Below are 18103 nucleotides of genomic sequence, written 5' to 3'. Positions count from 1 at the left end.
TATTCAATAAAAAAATAAATATTTTTTTTTGACCGTGATACATTTTGTGACCAGAAAAAAAGCAAAATTTCCTTAAGAGGTGCCTTTAGCCACATTGTACCCTACAGTTGAAGTCAGAAGTTTATATACACTTAGGTTGAAGTCATTAAAACATGAAACAGATTTCATGTTAGCAAACTATAGTTTTGGCAAGGCATATAGGAAATCTACTTTGTTCGTGACGAGTAATTTTTCCAACAATTGTTTGCAGACAGATTGTTTAAATTTTAATTGACTATATCACAATTCCAGTGGGTCAGAAGTTTACATACAATAAGTTAACTGTGCCTTTAAGCAGCTTGGAAAATTCCAGAAAATTATGTCAAGCTTTTAGGCAATTAGCCAATTAGCTTATGGTGGGCTAATTGGAGTCAATTGGAGGTGTACCTGTGGATGTATTTCAAGGCCTACCTTCAAACTCAGTGCCTCTGCATGACATCATGGGAAAATCAAAATAAATCAGCCAAGACCTCAGAAAAAAAAATGTGGACCTCCACAAGTCTGATTTATCCTTGGCAGCAATTTCCAAACACCTGAAGGTACCACGTTCATCTGTACAAACAATGGTATGCAAGTATAAACACCATGGGACCACACAGCCATCATACCGCCCAGAAGGAGACTTATTCTGTCTCCTAGAGATGAATGTAGTTTGGTGCGAAAAGTGTAAATCAATCCCAGAACAACAGCAAAGGACCTTGTGAAGGTGCTGGAGGAAACAGGTAGACAAGTATCTATATCCACAATAAAACGAGACCTATATTGACAAACATGAAAGGCTGCTCAGCAAGGTAGATGCCACTGCTCCAAAGCCACCATAAAAAAGCCAAACTACAGTTTGCAAGTGCACATGGGGACAAAGATCTTACTTTTTGGAGAAATGTCCTCTGGTCTGATGAAACAACAATGGAACTTTTTGGCCATAATGACCATTGTTATGTTTGGGGGGGGGGAAAAGGGTGAGGCTTGCAAGCTGAAGAACACCATCCCAACTGTGAAGCATGGGGGTGGCAGCATCATGTTGTGGGGGTGCTTTGCTGCAGGAGGGACTGGTGCACTTCACAAAATAGATGGCATCATGAGGAAGGAAATTTATGTGGATATATTGAAGCAACATCTCAAGACATCAGCCAGGAAGTTAAAGCCCCGTCACAAATGGGTCTTCCAAATGGACAATGACCCCAAGCATACCTCTAAAATGGTTTAAGGACATCAAAGTCAAGGTATTGGAGTGGCCATCACAAAGCCCTGACCTCAGTCCGATAGAAAATTTGTGGGCAGAACTGAAAAAGCATGTGCGAGCAAGAAGGCCTACAAACCTGACTCAGTCACACTAGTTCTGTCTGGAGGAATGGGCCAAAATTCCAGCAACTTATTGTGAGAAGCTTGTGGAAGGCTACCCAAAATGTTTGACCCAAGTTAAACAATTTAAAGGCAATGCTACCAAATACTAACAAAGTGTATGTAAACTTTTAACTCACTGGGAATGTGATGAAAGAAATAAAAGCTGAAATAAATCAATCTCTCTACTATATTCTGACATTTCACTTTCTTAAAATAAAGTAGTGATTCTAACTGACCTAAAACAGGGAATGTTTTCTACGATTAAATGTCAGGAATTGTGAAAAACTGAGTTTAAGTGTATTTGTATGTAAACTTCTGACTTCAACTGTATATATGAGACATTAAAAAAGACATCCTTACCTAATCAATTCCTGAACCTAACCATTAGTGCTTTAAAATGCAGAAGCAAAATGAAAAAGCAAATTTTCTGAAGCAACCACCTCATTTCGTACTACTTATATGACTCTGAATTATCACGTGTCAGCTTGAGTTCATGGCTGAATTTGAACCGCGGTCCCCCAACACTAATTCTGCCTTCACGTGCTATCGGAATTATCGGAAATACGGGTTTCCCACTCAGAAGTTGCACATGAATGACCCCTCAAGTTGTAATTATGACTGGGAAACTCTGAGATAATTTTGATACCCGAGTTTCCAAGATGGGAGGAGTTCTAAAGTTTCAATATGGTGGAGGAGTTTCTGTTTTGAATGACATTTTTCTAATTATAGCTAATTGTAATCACTTGCCGTTTTGGTCATATATCAGTGTATATCAGCAACAATTCAATGCACGTTGTACATTTTTACACCGTGAAAATAGTTTGTATTTGACCAAAATTCCATTATCGTCATCAAGCTAACTGAGTGATATGTATTATGGTTCCAAAATAAAAGTTCCTCAAGAAATATGTATGACTGAACCTTGTCATCATGGCACATGAACACGACGTACTCGTAATTGCACTTCGGAAGTGGGAAGCAGGATAATTCCAATAGCACATGAAGGCAGCATTAGTCCAGTGCCCTATCAGGTGAGCTACCACACAAGCTAATCATATAGGAATAAGTGTATATATGTAGGTGTGTCTGTAATACAAGCTTAAAAATGTGTCGTTTTTCAAAAGATGTGTTAGAGTAAAAGTGTGTCAATGTCATAAAATAGCAGGTTCTGAGTAATAGAGAGAAAAATAAGTATTTATAGTAATCATATTCATAATCAGCCATTAAAGTCATGATTTGAGTGAAAGTGAATACAACACATTGTTGTTGTAGCGCCTCTAGTGTTCATTTCACCTGGAAACTGCAGGCCATTGTACCTGGAGACACATATGACAAGCTTTGCCGAAATGTATATAGAGTAACGTTTTCACTATGAGACCAGGTTGTGCGTGGGATCTCAGAAAACCAAAAATCCTTCTGGATTTATCAAGAAACAAAAAGTCAAAAACTCATCCAAATGATTGTCACCAACAACTTCTGGATATTAGACAAATATTCCACTTTATACAGATGGATCTAAATCTAAAAATCACATGTCTGCGGCTTTTGCAACAAATCAACTATGTCAGGATATACGTATTCCTGACCAAAGCTCAATTTTCACTGCAGAGGCCAATACTCTACTGCTGGCACTGAAGTACATTGAGACGGCACAACAACGGGATTTTTTTAATTATTTTTGATTCAAAATCATGTCTTGAAACACTAGAATCTAACTGATCACCCAACAATTGTGAAGACATTTTAACATCATCTTCTGATGGGTACCTGGCCACTGTGGAATCTCTGGAAATGAGCAAGCAGATAATGCTGCCAAAGGAGTATTATCTACAGAACTCAAAATGTGCTCAGTATCTCCCACAGATCTGAAACCAATCATAAATTTGTATGTCAAAAGCAAGTGGCAATCAGAATGGGATCAGTGCTTACCAAACAAATTACATGAAATAAATCCTGCTGTTGGGACCAGAAGTTTCTTATCTTTGAATAACTGCTGGGACCAAGTCACTTATCCACGTTGTTGGATAGGCCACTCAAGACTCACACACAAATGTTTACTATCAGTGGAAATACCCCCTTACAGAGCATCCGGAATGTATTCACAGCGCTTCACTTTTTCCACATTTTGTTATGTTACAGCCTTATTCCAAAATGGATTAAATTCATTATTTTCCTCAAAATTCTACAAACAATACCCCATAATGACAATGTGAAAGAAGTTTGTTTGAAATCTTTGCAAATTTATTAAAAATAAAAACCGAAAAAAATCACATGTACATAAGTATTCACAGCCTTTGCCCTGACACTCAAAATTGAGCTCAGGTGCATCCTGTTTCCACTGATCATCCTTGAGATGTTTCTACAACTTGCTTGGAGTCCACCTGTGGTAAATTTAGTTGATTGGACATGATTTGGAAAGGCACACACCTGTCTATATAAGGTCCCACAGTTAACAGTGCATGTCAGAGCACAAACCAAGCCATGAAGTCCAAGGAATTGTCTGTGGACCGCCGAGACAGGATTGTATCGAGGCACAGATCTGGGGAAGGGTACAGAAAAATATCTGCAGCATTGAAGGTCCCAATGAGCACAGTGGCCTCCATCATCCATAAATGGAAGAAGTTTGGAACCACCAGGACTCTTCCTAGAGCTGGCCGCCTGGCCAAACTGAGCGATTGGGGGAGAAGGGCCTTAGTCAGGGAGGTGACCAAGAACTCGATGGTCACTCTGACAGCTCCAGCATTTCTCTGTGGAGAGAGGAGAACCTTCCAGAAGAACAACCATCTCTGCAGCACTCCACCAATCAGGCCTGTATGGTAGAGCGGCCAGACGGAAGCCACTCCTCAGTAAAAGGCACATGACAACCTGCCTGGAGTTTGCCAAAAGGCACCTGAAGGACTCTCAGACCATGAGAAACAAAGATTGAACTCTTTGGCCTGAATAGCAAGCGTCATGTCTGGAGGAAACCAGGCACCGCTCATCACCTGGCCAATACCATCCCTACAGTGAAGCATGGTGGTGGTGGCAGCATCATGCTGTGGGGATGTTTTTCAGCGGCAGGAACTGGGAGACTAGTCAGGATCGAGAGAAAGATGAATGCAGCAATGTACAGAGACATCCTTGATGAAAACCTGCTCCAGAGCGCTCTGGACCTCAGACTGGGGCGAAGGGTCGTTGTCCTGTTGGAAGATGAACCTAAGCACACAGCCAAGATAACAAAGGAGTGGCTATGGGACAACTTTGTGAATGTCCTTGAGTGGCCCAGCCAGAGCCCAGACTTGAACCCGACTGAACATCTCTGGAGAGATCTGAAAATGGCTGTGCACCAACCTGATGGAGCATGAGAGGTCCTGCAAAGAAGAATGGGAGAAACTGCCCAAAAATAGGTGTGCCAAGCTTGTAGCATCATACTCAAAAACACTTGAGGCTGTAATTGGTGCCAAAGGTGCTTCAACAAAGTATTGAGCAAAGGCTGTGTGTGTGTGTGTGTGTGTGTGTGTTGGGGGGTTTTTTTTTTTTTTTTTTTTGCAAAGATTTCAAACAAAATTTCACATTGTCATTATGGGGTATTGTTTGTAGAATTTTGAGGAAAATAATGAATTTAATCCATATTGGAATAAGGCTGTAACATAACAAAATGTGGAAAAAGTGAAGCGCTGTGAATACTTTCCGAATGCACTGTATGTGCGTCATGTCAGATCCCACTGTCTGTCAAACCAATTTTATTGGATTGTAATATTTCTACTCCTGTGAGAAAACAGTTTTATTCCGTTGACAACCTTGAAAAGGTTTTTAACTAAATTAGTCCAAATTTAGTTTTAGAGTTTAGTCAATTAATCTTAAACTTCCTATTTAGTTTTACTTTTATTATTTTAACCTGGTTTTCGCCATGAAAATAGCCATCGAAGCTGGCACGGCACTAAGAAACAAACAAGCATAAAACTAATTCATACGACTCGCATGGTTTAATCCATGTCTTAAAAGCAATATGAAAGGGGTGGGTAAGAAACAGAGCAATATTTTAGTCCTTTTTACTGTAAATATACACTTTCACATTCTTTTGTTTTTGGTGATTTGCGTTCTTCATGCTTCTGGGCAGGAGGGAGAATTTATTGTAAAAAAAAAAAAAAAGGCTTAAATATTGATCTGTTTCTCACCCACACCTCTCACATCACTTTAAAAGACATGGATTAAACCACTGGAGTCGTATGGATTATATTTTATGCTGCCTTTATGTCCTTTTTGCAGTTTCAAAGTTCTGTTCACCATTAACATGCATTGTATGGACCTGAAATATTCCTCTAAAAAATCTTTGTGTTCAGCAGAAGAAAGAAAGTCATTCACATCTGGGATGGAATGAGGGCGAGTAAATGATGAGAGAATATTAATTTTTAGGTGAACTATCCCTTTAATGCCTAAGCCTGACCTCAGTTATTTTATTTAGAGCCAAGTTAATTAAGTAGAAACAGTGACACAAATGTTAATTTGATACAACTTGTTTTTAGTTGCTGAATCTTATTCGTGTGACAAACATTTGTAAGAAAACAAAGTTGAATTAATTATTCATTCAATAAAGAATGAACTGATACATTTGTGTGGTTTTCTAGTTGTGCTGACTTGAAGTGACCATACTTTTAATTTACATAAAAAGTGTGATGCAAAACTTCTACTTTTATATTTTAAGTTCTGTCAATCCAATACATTTGTTTCACTGAGCTATGAAATCAATTGGTGAGTTTTGCCACACCTACAAAAAAAAAATACTTTGATATTACCATTGTATTTTTAAAGTAACTTAGAGTATTATTTATATTGTAAAACCATGGTATATGAGTATAATATTCTTTCAGTACCATGTTTTAAACCTCACTAACCTTTAGTGTAATACTCTGAATGGCCATCACTGTACTATGATACCACCACCACAGTGCATTTTTTAATAACTAAGTCTCCTCTTCAGATTTGTCTACTGAGAAAAACGCCCCAATAATCTCACATACAGTATGTATCCTCTAGAGCTTCAGAAGAGCCTCAAACTGTGCTCAGATTTGCCAAGATCTGAAAGTCTGATCAAAAGTCAGATTTCTCCAAGACTAAATCATCTGAGCTGTGCTATTCACAATCATGTTATAGCTCTATACTCTTACCGCATGTCAACAATTGTCTCATTTGTGCCTCTTCTATTTCTTCTAATGAATTTTAGGAGAAACATAGACAGAATTGGTAATTATATGAATCATCAACTACCTATGACCAATAAAATAATTCCTCTAACACAAGACTTCAGTTATTTTATTTTTTATCTTTGGCATTGGGTGGCATCATTTGTGGCTCTCAACTTACCAGGCGCAGCTGGCTTATTTTTTGCACAGTGAGTACTTCAGAAAAAAATACCATATCCCCTACAGTGGAACCTTCAAGTGTCAACTGGTAAGTGTGATTGTCACATATTCCCTTTTGTTTGTTTTGACTTTTATGTTGAAATTCCGGTTTAGTTCCTTGTTCCTGTTTCCTGTTAGTTTTGTAGTCCTTTGTAGTTTCTTTTCATGATTGGTTTTCCCCTGATTGTTTCCCCAGGTGTTCCTCCTTCCCTTGTTTTCCCTTGTGTATTTAAGCCCTTGCTTTCGCCTGTTTATTTTTTTTTTTTTTATTGTGTCAGTCTTCATCTGTATTATGCTGTGCTTTGTTCCCTGTGTTTTGTTTTATTGTTTTCTGAGTTATGAGGTTTACTTTTGTTTTATTAAAAAAGGCTGCATTTAGATCCTCATTCCTCTCCTGTCTCGTCACAGAAAGACTGACCAAGAAATGGATCTAGCAGCTGTCAGGATTATACCCATTGAACAAGGGGACCGTCCAGTTGAGGATCACGCCCGTGAGTTTTTAGACCACTCTCTGGTGGTTTTCTTCTGGGCTGGTCTAAATAGTGCACTGAGGGAACTCATGCCACAGATGTTGGTGCGTAGTTCCATGAAGACCCTACCTCAAAACTTGTTTGCGCCACGGCCAACGAGTTGCCTCGCCCGTCCCAGGGCCAACGAGTTGCCAGCCTCGCCCGTCCCAGAGCCAGCGTTGCCAACTTTGGCCTTCCAGAGGAAGAGAAGAAAAGTTTCTTTTCCTGAGTCTCTGCCCACGACCACAGAGGTTGTTACCGATTCTCATCCCATGTTCATGACCACGGAGGTTGTTTCTGAGTCTCTGCCCATACCCACGAAAAAGCCATTTGGGGAAAATCTGCATCATATTTTGTGTCCGTCTCATTTTACTAACACGGTGGTAGAGAATGCAAGCAAGATTGATTAGACAGACCAGTCTATCACCATCACCAAGTGTTTGAAAGAAAACCCCCAAAAGATGTAAGGTAATCCTTTGGTCTTAGTTGACTCTGAAAGAGAGAGAATTTACAGGATAGATATGTAAATAAATCTGCAAGTCGTTTTAGTTAAAAGCATAAGCTAAATCAATTTTTGCCCTCCATGGTACAACGTCCTTCAAGGTACTGTAGGTCTATAAACTGTACTGGTACATGTTTATTTTATAGGAACAATACTGTAAAAGGTTCCTTTTACTCTGAGTGTGCTGGCAAATACTGAAATAGTCCCAGAAAGTTGAGATGGGTGGAGAGACAAAAGGACTGATAACATAAGAGGGTATGCTAAAAGCTGAAGATCATCTTGTGTAAAAGAGCTCTTTTTGTATAGTGAGCTTCATGCCATTTCTCAGTTAACTGAAATCCAAGCTATGCGAGTCATTTGTCACAGATACTACCCCTGTCATTTATTTCACCCATCCTATATTAAACCATGTTGTAGAATAAAAAAAAATAGATGGTCAAGACGAATTTATGTCGGCTTAAAGCCTTTGAAAGTTTTAAAATGGTCAAAATGACCTTCAAATAAAAGTCTATAATATTTTATACATGTATATATTTAGGTGAGGTAACAAAATATTTTATGTCCTTTATGTCGATTATGAAGTTTCTGCGAGGAGTTTAATCATTTATTTTAATTTTTCCAGTTCGGATTAGCGCGTTGAGGTGACGTTCTGTTTACAACCGTCCAATCAGAGGCTGCGTAAGAAAGGCTGGGGCGAAATCTCTGTTGTGATTGGATAACATGCCGGTGTCATCTATGGACACGCCCTGCTGATTAACGCAATCTGACAATGACACGGAGGAATACCAAAGACATTTTAAAATGGCACTGTACAGTTGTTTGTCAGTTACCCTAACATTTGCTTTATTAGTTTTGTCCATCGCTTGTGAATAACATGGGCCCGATGTTGCTTGCGTATTCACCATTTGAACACCGGGCGATTTAATCATGGATTTCGTTCTCGGCGGCGCATCTGCGTGCGGTGCTTGCTTATTCACAAACCCGTTGGAGGTTGTGAAAACTCGGATGCAATTGCAAGGAGAGCTCAAGAGCCGAGGAACCTACCAAGTTTATTATAGGAATGTATTTCACGCGTTTTACACGATAGGTAAAATAGATGGACTGACTGGTCTACAGAAAGGTTTGGTACCCGGGCTGGTGTATCAGTTGTGCATGAATGGGGTCCGGCTGGGCTCTTACGCCACCATCGAGTGCTTGGGATACATTCACACGGACGGAAGGGTCTCCGCTGCGAAGAGCACACTGGCCGGGGCCGTTGCCGGTGTCGTGGGTGCTGTCATGGGAAGCCCGATTTACCTGGTGAGTAACTGAACTGGGTGTGTTTCTGAGTAGTAAAAAAGGATTAAGCACGTGTTGAATGACAATTGGTTTGGCGGTGAACATGATAGGGAGCACCGGGTGCACGCAGCATTGAAAGAGGACAACTGGCAACTGCACAAATGACAGTATCACAAGCCCTTTCGACATTATTAGGTGGAGGATATAAATAATAGATATCAATTAATTCTTTACTTGTTAAAATATTAATACCTAAAGGAATAGTTTTTCACCCATAAATGTAAATTATCTCTTCATTTACTCACCCTCATCCCCTCCCAGATGTGTATTACTCTCTTTCTTCTGCAGAACAAAAACTAAGATTTTTAGAAAAATATCTAGGCTCTGTTGGTCCATAGTGAATGGTGACCAGAACTTTAAAACTCCAAAAGCACATAAAGGCAGCATAAAAGTAATCCATACAGATCCAGTGGTTAAATCCATGACTTCAGAAGCAATATGATGGCTGTGGGTTAGAAACGGATAAATATTTAAGTCCTTTTTTACTTTAAATCTTTACTTTCACTTCCACATTTTTTAAAGTTTTATATTTTTTTTTTTTTTACAAATTTTATTTTTTATTATTTTGTGATTCGCATTCTTTATGCATATTGCCACCTACTGTTTGGGGCTGGTCAAAGGAGGATAATTTATAGTAAAAAAGGACTTGAATTTAGATCTGTTCGGCACCCACACCTATCATATGACTTCTGAAGACATGGATTTAACCACTGGAGTCATGTTGATTACTTTTATGCTGCTTTTATGTGCTTTTGGAGCTTCAGAGTTCTGGTCACCGTTTATTTGCATTGTATGGATCTAAAGAGCTGAAATATTCTTCTATAAAATCTCTGTGTGTGTTCTTCAGGAGAAAGTCATACTCATCTGTGATGGCATGAGGGTGAGTAAATTGAGGGAATTTTCATATTGGTGAACTATCCCTTTGATATCAGGAATTTAAAAAGTACTAGTGAAAGTGCTAATTTTTTATATCTGTAATGACATTTACATTACATACAAATTTTAATAGACATAATTGATATTAAAATATAATTTCAACTAGTAAAAAACTATTCTTGATATCTGTAACTGCATTTTCACTAGTGAAATTTCACAATGATCAGTCATTCACTCCTATTCAAAATACAGTTACAGATATCTAATTTCTTAGTAGTTGAAATGTCAATTTCACAAGTCAATTCAATGCACTTCTAGTAAAAATTATAATTTTTGATACCAAATTACCGATATTAAAAAAATATCACTTCCAGGTTAGGTCAGTGAACTATTTTACTGGGTGAAGGATTTGTTTGTGTTATTAAATGTGTTTTTTAACATTAGTGTCCTTTTTCATTTCTGTTGCCACCATTTTATAAAGTCACTCGCAGTGCGTTACAGTGATTTTTACTAGAAATAGTTCACCCAAAAATGAAAATTTGTCATCAAATAATCACACCAAGTCATTCCAGCCTCATTTTCTTTCCTTTGTGAAACACAAAATATTGGGCAGAAGGTCCGAGCTCCTGGGTTTTTTTTTTTATATAAACCCATTGAAAGTGGATAGTGATTAATACTGCCAAGGAGATCATCAGTGAATAAAGACAAAAAAAAAAGTCTTAGGCACATAAGATGTTTCACAGAATCTTTTGTCTTAAGATGGTTATTTATATCTTAAGCTTTAATGTGTCAATAGGAAATATAAATGTTAGACTCCCAGACATTACTTTTGCAAATAGAAAAGATTAGAATGGAAGAACAGGGAGCCCTGCAACAGATGTCATGGCCCCCACAAAACCCCCCACTGAACATTGTGTCAGTCTGAGATTACATATAGAGACAGAAGCAATTGAGACGGCCGAAATAGAAGAACTGTGGTGAATTCTCCAAGAAGCTTGGAACATCCTATCTGCCAACAACCAAGAAAAACGGTGTCCAGGTGTACCTCGGAGAATTGGTGCTGTTTTAAAGGCAAAGGTGGTCACACTGAATATTGATTTAACTTTGTGTTCACTGGACTTTGTATGACATTAAGTGATAAATGAATTTGTCATTATTTTTTGAAGACATCCTCACTATGCAACATTTTTCACAAGTACCTAAAACTTTTGCACAGTACTGTACATTTTGGTCTGTTCCTCACAAAACTATCAAACAGCTTCGGAAGACTTGCAGTATACATATACTGTATATAGTGCTTTTTTGCCCTTTTTGGAGCTTCCCAGTATAAATTACCATTCACTTTCGGCATATGGAAAATGCTAGTTTGGTTTGTGTTTCAGGGAATAGAGACAATATTATAACAGAGTTTATGATGACAAAATTGTATTTTCTTGGGTAAACTATTCCTTTAAGTGTTTCCCCCCCCTTCGTGTCATGCCAACACCCAAGACTTGTGGTAACACATAAACAATCAGACACTCAAGGCTAAGTTTAGTAAGTGTACCATATTTCTCTTTTCTTTACCTCAGGTAAAGACACATTTACAGAGTCAATCCACTTCCTCTATTGCAGTAGGGCACCAGTATAAGCATCAGGTGAGTTAATGTTCAACATCTACACATGACAAATTTTAATGAGTTTCGTTGAATGTGAAGCGAGTAGCTTCATCTTCCCGTCTCCTGATGCTGGGGATGTGGAAATATTTATATGTTCTGTCACACATGCCTATTTGCAATTCGCCATTTTCAAAGGCAGATTTGTGCATCCATGGTAACATAAACCAGTCTGAATCTAAATCCTGCCATTGTTATGATGTAAACATAGTGATTGTTTCTGTTGTACATCTCTTTTGCTTTGTTTTTCTTTTGCCATTAGGGAATGATGCATGCACTGTTCGCCATCTACAGACAGCATGGCATTTTGGGTTTGTGGAGGGGGGCAAGTGCAGCAGTGCCAAGGGTTAGTGTGGGGTCAGCTGCTCAACTCTCCACTTTTTCTGCTTCTAAAGAGCTGGTCACTGACACACAGGTAAGCATGAGATGTTTCACTTCAGGTAGGAATAAGCTGGAAAAATAAAAATGGGTCAGGGAAAGAAAGAAGATCAGTATTTATTATACTGCATGAAATAGAGTGGTCAATGTTTTTGTTCATATTTTTATTTTGGAGCCATGAAAATTAATGTAAATAATTTAATTATTAATTAAAAATGATGAATTTGTTAAAATTATTAGATGGTTACTAATAAAATTTAATTTATTAAAATAATAAATGGTTTTCAAGTTTAAATTATTATTATAATTTTAAACCTTTAACACATCCCCTTGGAATTTAACATCTTGCTTGGTGGCTAGAAAGCAATGCATGCTCAATTTCCATCTTGATTTAAAAACCCCATGAAATCAAAAATATTAGGGCTTGTAATCCTTTTTCTATTAGTTTTGAGGCCATCTATTTGCTTGTAAACTCCTAAAAGTTCACAAAATAAACCTTTATCATAAATATGCATTTAAAGTGAAGTCTCTTCCAGGAAAACAGCCCAAAAATGTTGATGACTCATCTTGTTCAAGGGCCGTATACAGATACAATAAATACAATAAAATGTTCTCTAGAATGAGAATACAAGTTGCAAGCTTTGCTGTGTTGTTACTTGGATGTACTGTAATTTGACACCCCTCCTTCCTCATGCCATCCAGTATTACAAAGCACAATGTTACAAAAGGACATTTTCTGTTTCCGTTCAAAATAAAGCAATGGGAATTTACAAGGAAATAGAATGCTAACTTTACTGGATTTTATAAAATTTGTCGTCTTGCTTTCTACACTATAAAAAATACCTAGTATTTCAGTGTACACTTGAATTAAATGAATTGAATAATTAAAAAAAAAAAAAAAAAAAAATTGTTTCAGTCTGACACATTTGTTAAATGTGTAATAGTTTTAAAACACCAGACAAAGTCTCCGATTTTGTCAGCGTGTTAGTTAATTTACCGTTTGTCATCGATTTATAGACCTTATTCAGGTTAGACGCCATATTAAATTTTTCGTGAAAACAAGGCTGTGAGGGATAGACACAAATTTGTAATGCAAATGCAAGTAATTCCATTTCCATGTTCAGTTATGCACAAAACATCACAGAATTACACAATTATATTGATCTTTAGGATGTTTCAGGTGTATGTCATTTCTGTGCCAAAAACCAACAAATTATTAGATGGTGTTGTGTTCACAAATTATGAGAGACTGTAAAAGCTTTGCTAAACTGTGTATTAATATATACAATTATTGGTGGTGTTTGAGAGTGACCTCAGATCTAAAGAACTGTTCCATTTTTATTACAAGTCAGCATTGAACTGCACCTGATATGAGATCACCTGGATGCCACTAGAATAACAGTTGTATCAACAGTTCAGAGATCATTATGTGATGTTTGCTTGCATAGAAATTTTGCTGCAAAATACTAGTATGATAATGATTGCATAGGAAGAGTCTTATATTGACCCAAGGTTGTTTGAATCTTAAGGGGGTCGCACACCGGATGCGTCTAGTGGACGACATGGCACGTTAAATTCAAAACAATAGTTTTTCTATGAAAGTATGCACACTGCCGCTCTGCGTCTGTCGGCGGCGCCCAGCTACGACTCCGGATGCTGCTCAAATTTCTGCCGAGTCACAGAGCGCAACTTGCTTATTTTCCATTTAAATTCTACCCAAATCATTATCGAAGAACATAGATTTACTCTTGCATTGTTCATTCTTGAAGGAAAAAACCTTGGTGACTTTTGTGTGTACTGTCTGCCACCTGAACCACATCGACGTGCCCTGTGTTTGATACCTATGCCATGTCCTAGCCATGATGTGGCATGGCGCTTCTCATCTGGTGTGCGACTGCCTTTTTAATGTGACTTTTTGAATCACTGTAAATTATTAAATGTTTTTCAGGGGGCCTGGGAAGCTCAGCGAGTATTGACGCTGACTACCACCCCTGGAGTCACAAGTTTGAATCCAGGGCGTGCTGAGTGACTCCAGCCAGGTCTCCTAAGCAACCAAATTGGCCCGGTTGCCAGGGAGGGTAGAGTTGCATGGGGTAACCTCCTCGTGGTCGCGATTAGGGGTTCTCGCTCTCAGTGGGGCACATGGTAAGTTGTGCATGGGTCGTGGAGGGTAGCATGAGCCTCCACATGCTGGGAGTCTCCGGTGTCATGCACAGCGAGCCATGTGATAAGATGCGCAGATTGACCGTCTCAGAAGCGGAGGCAACTGAGACTTGTTCTCTTCCACCCAGATTGAGGTGAGTAACCGCGCCACCACAAGGAAATACTAAGTAGTGGGAATTGGGCATTCTAAATTGGGAGAAATGGGGATAACTTTTTTTTATTTTCTAATTTTTTTTCAAAATATGTTTTGCAATCAGGGAAACTGAAATGGGATGGTTCTATCATTTATGGGTAGAGTTAATAAAATATGCATTCCTGTTGTCACTTTTGGTGCCACCTTGTAGACATTTCACCTCAACCACACTTCCAGCTTTGGCCACTGGGGGCAGTGGTTTGAATTTCGACCTTCTGTTGCTGAATTCAGAGTCTGATCATTCTGGAGCCTCAAGTGTACCACAGAAGAAGCAGCTTATTAGATTGACGCTGCTCTTTTCTGTAAAAAGGGATCCATATGACATGTGCACTATGTAAGTCTTTTGATGCTATACAACAGTGAGGTGTGACTAACAGACCAAAATGTAAGCTATTTTTTGCTGAAAATCTTGCGTTCACATCTGGCACGTTCATGATTCACTCGAGAACATCTTTGTTTGCGTACATTCAGAAGCAGAACTCGCTGAAAGTAGGAAGAGAAATGACACTACACACAAACATTATCGTTTCTCACATGCATTGTGAAGCGCTAGTTCTAAATTAACTAAATTTGAGAGATTGGTGATGACAATTTGCATTTTTTGGGAAAACTATCTCCTTAACTGTAGAAGAAAATACTCTCAGTACAGCCGAATTGAAATGTATACAAATATTCTCTGGGAAGAGGGAGTAATATTGGTTATTAATGCTTGTTTGCTGTTAACTTGTTTCTCTTTCTCCTTTTCCCTGTATCTGTAGTTATTCTCTGAGGGCAGCTGGTTAATAGCTCTGAGTGCTGGAATGATCAGTAGTGTAGTCGTTGTATTAGCTATGACGCCGTTTGATGTAGTCAGCACTCGCCTCTACAACCAGCCTGTGGATCATCTCGGCAAGGTGTTTCCATCCAGCTATCCTCAACATTCAGCAATCAGAGTCTGAAGAGCTTTATGCTTTAGCTATACAGTGTCATCAAGCACTTTTGTCAATAGACTGTAGTTATATTATAAAACCATCAAAAAGGTATTTATGCTCACTGTATGTTCTTTTCTCTTGCAGGGTATATTGTACCGAGGTTTTGTGGACTGTTTCTCTAAGACACTGAAGAATGAAGGCATGACTGGTCTATATAAAGGTCTCGGAGCTTCATACTTCCGACTCGGGCCTCATACCATCCTCTCCCTGCTCTTCTGGAACGAGCTGCGCGCTTTATACCACAGTTAAAGCTAGCGTCTCGCAACATCCTGATGTGGGCATGCCAGTCAGCAAAACATCATCTCTGTATTCCTGATCTGCTGGTTAAAGTAATCAGGGGCCCGAGCACCGATGGTGCAAGGACCCTATTGTTCTAGGCTTTTATTTTTTTTTTCCACAAATGAATCGCATTTTTTAGGGCCTAAACATACTTAAACTCATGAAACTTCGCACACGCAACAGAAGTGGCGAAAATGTACATCTGATATGGGTTTCAGAATTAGGTGTGGCAAAATGGCTCGATAGCGCCACCTACAAACTTTCAACGATGTGCGCTTTATGCTATGTTTCACCTACACGTACAAGAATCGGTACACATGTAACATGCCAGTACCTACAAAAAAGTCTCTTTGACCCATGCCCTAAAGTCAGCCATTTTTATTTTTCTCTTCAATTTTTGCTCAGTTAGCCAGTTCCAGGCCTCGTACTTTAACAAACTCCTCCTAGAGATTTCATTAGACCTTCTTCATATATGGTTATTCTAATTTAAAGGCCTTGGCGATGCTAAATTGCGACGCTTTTGAGTTTTCACTGTACGGCGTAGCGGTGACAGTCTGCCAAATTTCGATGTTTTGCCATGAAACAAGAAGTTGTTATAACTCATACATACAAGGACAGATTGGACAAAAACTACACATGTTTGATAACAGTCCCGGCCTGAATACACCTACATGCCAATATTCAGTTATAGTCATAGTGCCACCTACTGGCAACAGGAAATGACATGTTTTACACTGTGATACACTCTTAAGGACATTTAAGTGCTAAAAAATGCAAAAAAAAATTGGAGTGACATTCCCCTGGCACAGCAGCCCCAACATGCACCAGAGTGCGAGGGCCCGTTCATCACTGCTTGCAGCTTTAATTTAAGATTGTTCTTGAAGTTTAAAGCCTTATCCAGTATTTGAGATATAAATGTTTCATATTTTACTAAGCTCTAGACAAACAATAGGGGCATTTTTTTTAAAGATGGATTGTCTTATCTGATGAGCCAGAATTTGAAAGACACATAAAAAAAAGGTTTTAAAACAGCCCTTGAAGAGGAGACTGATAATTAATAAGAACTAGATTTAGACATTTCTTGAAGGACAAACCAGTGCTTACAAGGCAGCAAAAGAATAATGTAAAAGATTTTAAGTAGGGGTGCACCGATATATATAATGAGGGGTTTAATTGGCCGATACCGATTTTAACAAAAATGTTACCTTATTTTGTCATCAAATCACTGTTTTGCTTAGGAATTATGCTTTAAAAAATATAAAAAGAGGTACAAAAGCTCTTTTATTGTTATAACAAATTCCTTCCATTGAACATGGATTGGCTCTGTTGGACACATGACAGGCTAAAATTGTAAAAGAGCCACAATTAGAGATAAATACAAGATTCTGTGTTCTGGGTGGTTGGGCTGTTATGAGTGGTTGCTAGGTGATTGCTTACTGGCCCAAGTCAGAAGAGCTCACCTCCAAGCCATGATACTATATTGCCAAAAGTTTGTGGACACATGAACAGCAACATTCATGTGTGCTTGTTGAACATAAAATTTCAAAACCATAGGTATTAATCCCACTCTTTGCTGCTTAAACATCTTCCACTCTTCTGAAAATGCTTTCCACTTGATGTTGGAATGTAGCTGCATGGATGTGCTCCCATTTAGACATAAGAGCATCAGGGAGGTCAGTCACTGATATTGGGTGATGGACTCTGGCTCGCGGTTGGCATCCAGTTTATCCCAGAGGTGTTCAGTTGGGGTCTAGGCCAGTAAAGTTCTTCCACACCAGCCTCAGTACATTATTTCTTTAAGGACCTTGTTTTGTCATGCTGGAAAAGGGCCCTCCCTAACTGTTAAACCAAAGTTGGAAGCACACAGTTGTTTAGCTTTAGCATTAAGATTTCTCTTCACTGGAATTAATGGAATAGCCAAACATGTTAATTGAAAGGGAGTGTCCACAAACTTTTGGCCATGTAGTGTATTCTGCTCCCTAGATATGGCTTGGGTCCCTCTTCAATGTAAGTATATTGGTCTTCAATAAGCTGCACAACACAAGGTATATTTCATAGAGAGTTTGTTTTAAATGGTTAGAAAAAAAAATTAAAATCAAATGCCCCTTGATATAAAGCTTAATTTCAAAATGTAGTTAAACCAGAGTTCAATACGTTGTTCAAACTCCTAAGAATGAGCAATAGTCAAATTGATGGGTGTAGAAGCAAAAAAAAAAAAAAAAAAAATAAAAATTTAAGGAAATTAAATACAGTGCTGCCTTGTGATCATTGTAATAATAAAAACTCAATTAGAATGTACTGGATGCAACAGGATGGAATACTTTACACCCCAGCAATGTTTTGTAAGAGAACATATCTACATGCAGTTTTTGAATCAAAGTTACTGTAGAACAAGAAAAACAAAAGGTTAATGCAAATTTATTTTTCCACATTGTGGAATGCATTCAAGTCAGGCCTTTTGTCATAAATGCACTT

At 38.4% G+C, this 18103-nt stretch overlaps 1 protein-coding gene across 2 annotated transcripts; it reads left to right on the top strand.

Moving 5' to 3' along the window:
* Positions 1–8538: 8538 nt before the first annotated feature.
* LOC127434068 (solute carrier family 25 member 35-like) lies at positions 8539–17858 on the top strand. Of its 2 annotated transcripts, XM_051686532.1 has the most exons (5): positions 8539–9074; positions 11561–11626; positions 11907–12059; positions 15137–15271; positions 15434–17858. In XM_051686532.1, the coding sequence occupies exons 1-5, from the start codon at positions 8703–8705 to the stop codon at positions 15596–15598; spliced, it is 891 nt and encodes a 296-aa protein (XP_051542492.1). In that variant the 5' UTR covers positions 8539–8702; the 3' UTR covers positions 15599–17858. The 2 variants fall into 2 exon arrangements, with proteins under 2 accessions (XP_051542492.1, XP_051542494.1); XM_051686534.1 differs by lacking the exon at positions 15137–15271.
* Positions 17859–18103: the final 245 nt, after the last annotated feature.

The sequence above is a fragment of the Myxocyprinus asiaticus genome, chromosome 4 (assembly GCF_019703515.2).
Source record: "Myxocyprinus asiaticus isolate MX2 ecotype Aquarium Trade chromosome 4, UBuf_Myxa_2, whole genome shotgun sequence".
Taxonomy (NCBI): domain Eukaryota; kingdom Metazoa; phylum Chordata; class Actinopteri; order Cypriniformes; family Catostomidae; genus Myxocyprinus; species Myxocyprinus asiaticus.
Note: the sequence above shows the minus strand (reverse complement) of the source record. Positions and strands in the feature narration are given on the sequence as shown.